The 10,691-nt window shown below is 38.2% G+C and overlaps 1 protein-coding gene across 1 annotated transcript in view; it reads left to right on the top strand.

Moving 5' to 3' along the window:
• PIEZO2 (piezo type mechanosensitive ion channel component 2) overlaps nt 1–10,691 on the top strand; it is a 778,516-nt gene that overhangs the window by 681,222 nt on the left and 86,603 nt on the right. The window contains exons 38-40 of the mRNA XM_042782059.1: nt 578–744; nt 1,880–2,046; nt 8,378–8,545. Of these exons, the coding sequence (XP_042637993.1) occupies nt 578–744; nt 1,880–2,046; nt 8,378–8,545 (502 nt within the window). The remainder of the gene's footprint in view (nt 1–577; nt 745–1,879; nt 2,047–8,377; nt 8,546–10,691) is intronic.

Below are 10,691 nucleotides of genomic sequence, written 5' to 3'. Positions count from 1 at the left end.
GAGGCCAGTGAAAATCTTATAAATAGCAGCATTACATATAGACATACATTAAAATAGAAACAGTGTACATATTGAACTCTTCACAAAATAGCTTTGAAGGTACTTTACAAAATAGTTTTGAAGGTACTTTGACTGAAATGCAAAAAATACAGTGGAAAGCATCAGAGAGTATCACTGCATAAATAGAATCATTCCCAGTGACAATTATTACATAAGAAAAGAAGGAGCTTATACAGAAAGCATTAAAAGGCCCAGTTGGCTGGGTAGATACAGCTGTTTCTATCCGTGGGTCAATGGCTGAAATACATATGAATGCAGTGTCTACATTTAGTCAAACCTATTATTGGTATATGGAACAATTTTGTATGATCAAAGGTTGAAATCATACCCTAGTTTTGTTTTGGTTCTGCAGTTGCCTATGTGGAAAGATACTCAGGTTGTTCCTTATGCTCCAGCACTTCCCATGCCACCGTGGAGTACCAGGTGCCCCTGCTGAGTAGACACACAATGTGAGGCCTAGAGCAAAATGTTGATGGTGTCTCATTCTTTTGAAATGTTACTGCTTCTTTCCTCCCAGATAATATCATCAAGAGGATATTTAATATTTTGAAATTTACCTGGGTCCTGTTTCTGGCAACAGTGGATAGTTTCACAACGTGGCTTAACTCCATTTCAAGGGAACATATTGATATATCCACAGTTCTGAGAATTGAAAGATGCATGCTGACCAGAGAAATTAAAAAGGTAACACTGTTGGTATAACTCTTTTTGCTTCTTCCTACATTATAAAGACTTTAAAAGTCAATATCCAGAACTCCAAGTAAGATAAGATAAAATATTTTCTTTCCAGAGAGTCATTTCATAACCCCTTTGCTCTTCAGTATATTTAAATCTATTTCATGCTAAGGATTAAAATAATCAAAACACCCCCACCCTTCCTAATTCCCACTCCCACCAGAGTTTGCATGTCTGCAGGCTCTCCAGTATCCCATAAAGGATCATGGTGTTTGGTCTGGAAAATTTGGTCAGAAATTCCTCATAGGAAAAATTAGTATATAGAGAACTATATGGTTTACAGATTCTATTTGAAACTAATGGTGGATTTATGGAAATGCTACTATGATTCAGGAAAAAAATATATATATCTACATACAAGAAAAGATTTCTTGTTTAGAATTACTTTGTATTATTAGAGGGAGCTCTGGTAGCATAGTGCCTAAGGCACTTGACTGCTAACCAGAAGGCTAGCAGTTCATACTCATCAGCCACTCCTTAGAGGGAAAGTTGGGAAATCTACTTCTGTAGTGATACAGCCTTGGAAACCCAAGGAGGGATCTCTGTGAGTCAGGTCTGACTCGATGGCACATAACAACAGTATTGTTAGAAACCCTATGGGGCAGTTCTGTCTGTCCTATAGGTTCACTGTGAGATGGAATTTACTTGATGACAACAGGCTTGGGTTTTGGGAGTTTAGTACTATTGGGCACTGCAAGGAACACTGGTGGTACAGTGGTTAAGTGGTTGGCTGCTAGCCAAAAGATCAGTGGTTCGAACTCACCAGCTGCTTCATGAGAGAAAGATGTGACAGTATAATTCCATAAAGATTTCAACCTATGAAACTCTATGGGGCAGTTCTACTCTGTCCTATATAATCACTCTGAGTCAAAACAGACTCAGTGGCAATAGGTTTTTGCTTTTCATTGTGCACCACTAATTAAATGAGTTGACATCAGCCCCCAGTGTGACTCCTTTTGTTTGCCCCTTATTCAAAGTGTGTATGACCACTAATTTCTGTCTGCAATGAGAAAGGAGATCTGGGGATGCCAGCTGGTTGGTTGTGCACTTACTTGCCTAAGAAACTATTTCTTCTTCTTCCCAGGGCAATGTTCCAACTCGGGAGAGCATCCACATGTACTACCAGAACCACATCATGAACCTTTCCCGAGAGTCAGGCCTAGACACCCTTGATAAACCCCCTGGTACTGCTGAAGGGTTGCAGGCAGCGCAAAGGATGGACAGTCTAGATTCTCATGACAGTATCTCCAGGTACATCATTTCTAAATAGTGCATTTGCTTTTTACAAAGGTTAAATAGCAGAAATTAATGTATGAGGTGAATGTTAATTCAATGCTCACATGAATCCTACCCTATTCAGGCTATCCTTGTGTGTACAACAAGGTAAAAGAAATATTTTCCTCTGCTAGGCTGGACCAGAAAAAAGCAGATACCAAAAGACAAACTTTGGGAAATACCCGCATGAATCCCAGGCACAGTGGAGACTGATCCTTGTCTGACACAAAATTGCATTTGTGCCAACAGTTGCGTATTCAGTGCCTTTTAAAACTAGATTATCCACAAAGTATATTCTTTATTAGAATCTTCTACCACCTGTGCTATAATGGATCTTTTCCTTTCAGAATTGTCCTTGTCTTTAAGGTCCATAACAGAAGTTCCTGCAATGGTTCTGCTGGCTCCCATCTTCTCTGTGGGTTATAGTCCCTGTGTGTGACTCACACACTGGGTGTCAGTTGTGTGCCAGCACTAAGGACTATAACTGTGTAACCACATTGTGTCCTTACAATACTATGATGTGTATCCTGGTATTATCCCTATTTTACAGAATACACAGTCCAGTTATAGTGAACTTTAGTAACTTACCAAAAGTCATGGCTAGGAACTCTAGAAAAGCAGACCCAAGGGTCAAACTTGAGTAGTTTAGCCTCAGAGCTTAAGTGAGCTCATGACCACCATATTTTGCTGCCTCTCCTTGCCTCTGCCCACCATCTAGGCCAACTTTCAGAACTGACATGTTTTTCTTGCTGCCTATCACAAAAAGGCTCTGAATTCTTTGCATCACAGTGTTCTAGATAGCTCCTGTCAAGTGTACAAAGCTATCTCCAAAATTGAGTAAAAGTTTCTGTCTTAAAAGGAAAAATCATGTTGCCTAGGTTAATTAATCAGACTGGATGAATTATACACTGCATCCATTTTCATAGGTAAAGAATTGTGTCACTGAAGATCCTCATGTGTCTCTCTTCTTTTTTTCAGTAAACATGCTTAAAAGTTAAAAATTAATAGGGATTAAATGTTGGGCTCTGGGCTCACTTCTGGATTAGATATAAAAATGAAGTCCCTACAGAGTAGTCCTATAGGGGGTTTGAGCATTGGAGGAATCTGGGACAAGGCCACTGCTATGAGGAGGATGATAGAAACTGGTTGCATTTTGACTACTGGTTGAGAAGCTCCCAAGTTACTTTACACTTCACATCCTGAGCAAGGCACAAATGGCTTGGAGAAGTATTTGTCCTTCATGAATACTGAATATGTTATAAGATGAAATAGGGGCAGAAAAGGAGCCTACCTTATTGATACAAAACCCAAAATAGATAAATAGAAATTGAAATTGCAACCTGAATGGGTAGTGGTGGTTAAAAAATGTTGTAACCATCGGAAGTGCTATTTTTAATTGTTGCTGAATTACTATATTTGAACTTCTCTAATTGTGCTCATTTGTTTTGTTTTGTTTTGTGTTTTGCTAGCTGATAATTATCTATTGATGCCAATCCATATGTATAGGTTTGGAAAGATATTATGCACACACACCCATTTGTAAAAAAGTTCTAAAGCATTTAAGTATTCATTATTTTAAAGCACTTTGATGGTTAATAAAAGAGATTATATTTCCCTTTAACTTGGGAATATCTTTGCTTATTTTACAAGGTCCAAAGAAGCCAATATATTTTAGCTAATAATACATATTTTTCATGAGCAGAAGAAACACTTAGGACAAATACCTTTAGGGGTTTCAAGTCAAGATATTTATTTCCTAATTTATATTCTGTTTAAGATCACTTAATTCCTGGAATAAAATTATTGATGATTAGAACAGTGTCACGCATGATTATAAAGCCTTCTTTTCCATTCTCCTTCTTCCCAAGCCTACACATATTTCTCAATCATTAATACCCAAAACATTAGTAATATCAAAAACTACAATGTGAAATTTTAGTATTATATCATTCAATTGATGAGCGTTAAAAAAAAAAAAAGTCCCTTAAAGCATCCTACAATCACCAATTTTGAAAGAGGAGCTTAAGTCTTCTCTTTTGACAGACTCTGTTGAAATCAAAAGATATTGGGGTAGTTTTGTTTTTTTTTCCCCCTTTGGTATTTTATTTTTATTTTTACAAACCATTATGACTGTTCTGTTTGGAAGCTCCCAACCTTGTTCAAAGTTTTCTTGGTATGAAACTCCTTTCTGTATCTGTAGATTGAGATATTTAAACATAATGATTTCCTCTTTAATTTATTTTAATGATAAAACTATAAATCCATTTTTATCCCCATTCTTCCCAGGTTCTCACCTATTCCAATTTATTTTATTGTAGCCATCCTTTAGTAATAAGCAGAGACAGTGTAGACATGTAGGCTAAGTGAAGAGTATGGGCAACCAAAAAGGGGGATAGTAACATGTAATGAATATTTAATACACTAATGCTGCATCCTAGTTACAGGGATGAATGGAGATAATTGGGAGATCTGAAAGTTTCCAAATCCACTCACTTTATATCCTACGCATGACTAAATAACCATTGTTTATGATGAGAGCAACTAAAAAATACTTTAGGTTTACATTTTTCAATTTTTTTTATTTTGTTTTGCAAAGCTTTCCATAAAGTTTCAAGGTTTCCATACGCCTCATGAGTATCATAAATGAGCTGGGCTTGAGAATATCTACACTAGAATTAAACTCTGCATCAAACAAATCAAAAAGAATAAAGAAAGTGAACTGAAAATAAATTTTTCATAAAGTAAACTTACATAATTTTTATGTTAGGGACTTTTTCCTGCATAATAAATGAGACTATGTCTGACTGAGAAATTAAGTAAATTTACAAATCACAAACTTAAGGGTTACAAAAAGAAGAAAGACAGGTGTAAGGAAAAATCAAGTAACTGCCTTTAAATCTGACCCATGATTACCATTATAAAACTGTTCCCACGGTCAAAAACAGAACTCAAAATCATAAAAAAGACTAGGCTTCTTGGTCTGATGAAGATTCGTGGAACCCCCAAGACTATGGCCCTTAGTAACCGTTCAAGCCAGGAAGTGACCTCAGTCCCTATGGCTCCACTTTCACCCAAACAATAGACAGGCCCATAAGGTGAACAGTAATACCAAGGAGGTGTGCATCCCTTAGAACAATCAATCAGACAAGATCAAAAGGGCAGAATTTGCCCAATTATAAAGCTAAGAAGGCAGGAAGGGATAGGAAGGAAGGAGAAAATGGAAAGAGTGATATTACATTGCGGGGATTGCAATGAATGTCACAGAACAAAATGTATATGAATTGTTGAATGGAAAACCAATTTGCTCTGTAAACTTTCACCTAAATACTTTTATAAAAATAAAACAAGACTGTGAAGAAGGAGATATTTAAATTCATTGATTGCTTTTTTACAAAAGGTATCCTTCAAATTATAAAATAATTAATTAATAAATTTACTAGTAGAAAACCAGCACTTTAAAAATTAATTTTTAGTATATTTTCTTTTTTCCTTAACCTCAATAAAAGGGAAAGGTCCATTGTATTAGTAAATGCTCTACTCCATTTGCCCTGCTCTTAATTATTGAGCCACATTTCTACTTTCTCTGATTCTAGGAACTTCCAAATCTCTAAACAATCTTTTGTGTAAGTTAATGTCTACAGAAGCCATGCTGATTTCTGAAAAGGCAGTAACTTCCTAGAAGATATTCTGAGTACAGGAGATCCCTCTCAGATACTATTTTCTTCAATTCCAGATGTTAAATGGCATATTTATTTTTTAATGATTTTTTTTTTTTTTTAAATGAACTCAGGCATTATTTACCTTCCCAGAAAGTAGTAGCTTAAATTGCTGCAAGAAAGATTTCAGTTACATTCTAAGGAATTTCTAGACAGGGAAGGGTGATTGTCATTTGAAATATGTCACCTATGAAACTGCTCTGTGCCCCATGGAGCTGTGTGCTGGATATCCCCAGGTGACTGCACAGATGTCCTACATAAACCCAGATAATGCACCTGGCCACTAGGGCCAACTGTCTGGGCTTTTTTGTAAATCTCCTCCCTCTCCTTAGCATTTAAATTGCTCACCCTACAATTAACCCTAAATTTGGAGGATGGTATACGTTTTGAAAGTGGGATGATGTGGCGGTAGACTTCAACCCAAGAATTAAGGAAAACATCACTTTTGAGTTCAAGCAGTCACTTCCCACATAGAAAGTTTGCTTTCAGCCTGTAATCTCCTAAAAATTCATGGGGTCACAACTCTAAAAAGATAAGGATCAAATTTCTTCATCTCATGGATGGTAAAATTGGAACAGAGCATGTTTAATTTATCCAAAATCAAACAACTAGATAATGGCAATGTTGTTGTTGTTGTTATGTGCCGTCGAGTCGGCCCCGACTCATAGCGACCCCCTCCTTGGGTTTCCGAGGCAGTATCACTACGGAAGTAGGATTGCCCAACCTTCCTTCCGAGGAGTGGCTGGTGGGTTTGAACCGCCAGCCGTCTGGTTAGCAGGCAAGTGTCTTAGCCACTATGCTACCAGAGCTCCCGATAATGGCAATATTGGAACTAAATCTCAATCTTTTCTGTGCTGAGTTCAGCTTCTTGTAGTTTACCCTATTCTTGTCTACTCATTAAATCCTATCCATAGTAACATCTGAAGGGGTGAGAGCTTTGTTTTTCAATCCATCTCTCTCTCTCTCTCTCTTTTTTTTTTTTTTTTTTTTAGTAGAGAGCCTTTGAGGGTTCCTCTTTGCCTCCCTACCACACTACCTCCATCTTGGCCATGTAATCATGCACAGGAGGTTGGCTTCTCTTTGGGGCTGTGCTGTCAGACTCACAGACTGAAAAGAACTTTAATTAGTCCATGAGTGAGTCACTCAGAATCCCTCCTCCCATCTTCCAAATGCTGGTACATCCTGGGTGGCTTTCTGTCCTCATGGTCTCTCTGATTCACTTCATGTAGCAGTACAGGTTGGGCACACACTGAATGCTAGCAATGGACCTACTCAGCCTAACAGTATCACTCCAAATCCTGAAGGGCTTGCACACTTCTTCCAGCAGGTAGCAGTGCTCAAGCTAGAAGAAAGTGTTCCTGAAACCTCCTCCATAGGCTCTCTGCAGCTGTTTGCCCCTCCTCGTGGTTTAACGCTATGTCTGAACTAAAATCATGTCTGTGTCTTAACTTTCACTTACATTTCTCATTTAGTAGCCTCACCTAGGGAGCTCTGGTAGCATAGTGGCTAAGACACTTGCCTGCTAACCAGACGGCTGGCGGTTCAAACCCACCAGCCACTCCTCGGAAGGAAGGTTGGGCAATCCTACTTCCGTAGTGATACTGCCTCGGAAACCCAAGGAGGGGTTACTATGAGTCGGGTTTGACTCGACGGCACATAACAACAACAACAACAGCCTCACCTAGTAGCATCTCCCTCCTGAACCTGCCATAATTCCCTCCCTGGTTGTTGCCTAACTTGTAACAGGACATAAAAACTTTAGTCAGCAGATCATCTCCCTGATACCATCTTCCTAAGACCTAAGACATGATCCAGAAGAAAAATTGGGCAAAATGAAAAGTTAACAGACAAAATGAAAATGAGCCTTGCTATGGCTAGAGTTCTATGTTATTTTCTTTGTAGCACTTTATTTTATTTTTATTTTGATGTTGGTTTATATCCAGTTGCATATCAAACCAACATCTCTTCTAATGCAAGGCATCTAGTTTGGCTTAACTAAATATAAGTCAGTAAACAGGGTGGAAACTTCATTTTGTTGTAGTCATTCCTGAGCTTCACTCTCTCATTTTGGAGACTGTGTTTTTTGTTCATTAAAAAAAAAAAAATTGAAATTTTGCATATAGATCATCACATGAGCAGATATTTCTGCTTAGGCAATTTGGTTATAAAATGCTCTCAATTAACTCAGGATTGGGAGTTCCAAATAAAGAATTTTTTCTTTTTCTTTTTCTTTATTTTTAAACTCTCTGTTGCAAAATTATAATTGTGTGAGTTCTGATTCGTAAGAGAAAGCTTGGGGCTTGTAGTTATTCTCTTTCCTTTTCCCAACCAGAATGGCATTTTATAACTTATCATGAGCCAATATGTTTAAAAAAAAAAAAAAAAAAAAAACCAAGAATCTTGTGTTTTATTACCCTGCCAAACAGGTCCTTCCCTCTCTTTGACCTTTATTGTGATGGTCATTATCATCGTTGCTGTTAGTGTTGTGTGTGGTTTGCTGCATGGCCCTTTGTTGGTCAATTGATCCATGTATGAACTGATCTACCACTGGTGTTTTAACACTGTGTCTCTGTAACTGTTTGCGCTGCTAGCTGCTACACTGAAGCAACCATGCTGTTCTCAAGGCAGTCTACCCTTGATGATTTAGATGGACCAGAAACTGTTCCTAAAACCAGTGAGCGGGCTCGACCTAGGCTCCGTAAAATGCTCAGCTTGGATGTGTCCTCCTCATCAGCTGACAGTGGCAGTTTAGCATCAAGGTGCTTAACTTGTGCATGCTTTGTTTCATAATTTTATCACCTTCTGCCTCTATGTCATTGCAAACATATGTTCTTATGATATCTATTATTTTTATTTTTATTTTTTTTAAGAACTTGCATGCCTGACAAAAGCAAAACCAGCACACTTTCTGAGACTTACTGTAGTTCTCAGAAAAGTATTGTATTAAACGAACTGCTTCTTAATTTTTGTCTGTTAGGGATTTCTTAAACTCCTTATTACTAACATTGTCCTCTATTTTTAAAGTATTTCACACTTTCCATTTTCAAAGAAATAAGCATGTTCTTTCTTAATTTAGAGCTTATGTAGGCAGTCCATAAAGGAGAAGATCTGTGAGGAAAGGTAGGAAGCTTTTCTCATGATTTTGTCAAAAGATACATGCAATAGAAAAATAATCTGAAAATCTGCCATATGCAGTCAGCTGTAGTTTACATGGAAAGTAAGCTGTCTACATTTTATATGCATAACTATCACAAAAGACTGACTATGTTTTATCATTGGCCTTTGAAAAGAATATTACTGTGCAGTAGAATACATTAACTTTGTAGAATGTGATTAGTTCTTTTTGAAAAAAGTCATTTCTGAGCAATTAGAATTATTGTTCATTCTAAATAATAATCATTTAGAAATAAAGTTGTTTACGTACAACCCAAAAACTCGATTTTGAGTCATCTTATAGTGATTAGCAGGAGCATGGAAGCACCACCACCATTCTGCTTCTTCTGACACCAAAACAGCCCAATGCAAAGCAGCTCCATTCTGAGTGCTTACAGTGGCAGATCAGACAGTGCTACTTCCTTGTGCTGGCAGCTACCTATCCTAATGCAGTGCTATAGTGCCCAGGGGCCTGGCATTGGTGGAAATGTCCTGCCGTTTGAGAAGGCCTCTTTAAGCACATACTCTGCTATACCCTGTTGAACCCTGAAGACACCTCAGCCACTCAGGGCTGGATATGCTCACACTTGGTTACAGTCATACTGGAAGTTAGACATGGTATGGAGTTGGCTCCAGAGATCTGAAAGGTCCCTGTATTCATAGGTCAATTTCACAGCCACCCTAGGATGCTATGTCTATTGAGGTAAGTCTCACCAAAACTCCAAATTGGCCTGGCATTCCCAAAGCTTTCTGTGTGTTGTACAAACTCAGGGCCAAAGCTCTTGGATACTGAGCACCTGAATAAATAAGATTCTTCAGTTACAGTTGCTGTGACGGGCTTGGCCACAGGTTCATTCACTCTTTCATTCATTGACGTGCCAACACTGGTATTTATGACAAGAAAAATGGGTAGAGCTGTGTACTCAAGGACCTCAAAGTTTTTGAACCCAAGCTGATCATATATGCCATGCAGATAACAACAGTACATCTTTAAGAGTCTAACAGATTGCAGGCCCGCAACCACCAGATTCCATGTCTCCAGATCATTTTTGTCCCTTTTCCTTTTTGGAGACTAGACTCAAGGCATGCCATGACCTTCACTGGTGTGGCTGCTCTAACTTCATTTCTTACCTCTCCTACAAGACCTGACAGGCAAAGTTAGGTAAGAGAGAAATAAAAAGGAGATGAAGGATATAAGAGAAAAGAGCAAAGCCTGAAGATAGGAGTAGAGAAGCTTGTAGAAATCAGTTGACATAGTGGGAGGAAAGGAAACAGGTGTACACTCGGGGGGGGGGGTTGGCTGGGAGTGGACCTGTAAGGGACAAGCAGTTCAAAGAGAGAATGGTCAAAGAGAGAGTCACATTGGAGAAAAAGAAAGTGGTAGGCTTTTCCTTGTGTAAGGCAGGAAAACTGAGTGGGAAATGGTTGGGAGATGAAGAAATGGTGAAAACCCAGTTAAACATAATAATCATAATAATAATTGGGACACAAGAGGAGAAGAAAACACTAAAGGAGTGTGTCATTTTAAATAAAGTATACAGCAATTTAGTCTAGCCAGAAGTTTCTCATTCTTTTAGTTTAGTCATCCCCACTGGATCTAAGTGAGTTCATTTTATAGGACTGAGAGTAGAACACATCTTGATCAGAGCCTACAGCCAAAAAGTGACCAGGCTTTTCTCGTCCATATGAGCCTATATATATATATATATATAAATAAAAACACATGCACACACACACACACACACACACACA

Source organism: Orycteropus afer, unplaced genomic scaffold, assembly GCF_000298275.1.
Source record: "Orycteropus afer afer isolate SDZICR_OR568_19922 unplaced genomic scaffold, OryAfe1.0 scaffold00232, whole genome shotgun sequence".
Classification (NCBI taxonomy): Eukaryota; Metazoa; Chordata; class Mammalia; order Tubulidentata; family Orycteropodidae; genus Orycteropus; species Orycteropus afer.
This window is presented reverse-complemented; position numbering and strand designations above follow the sequence as displayed.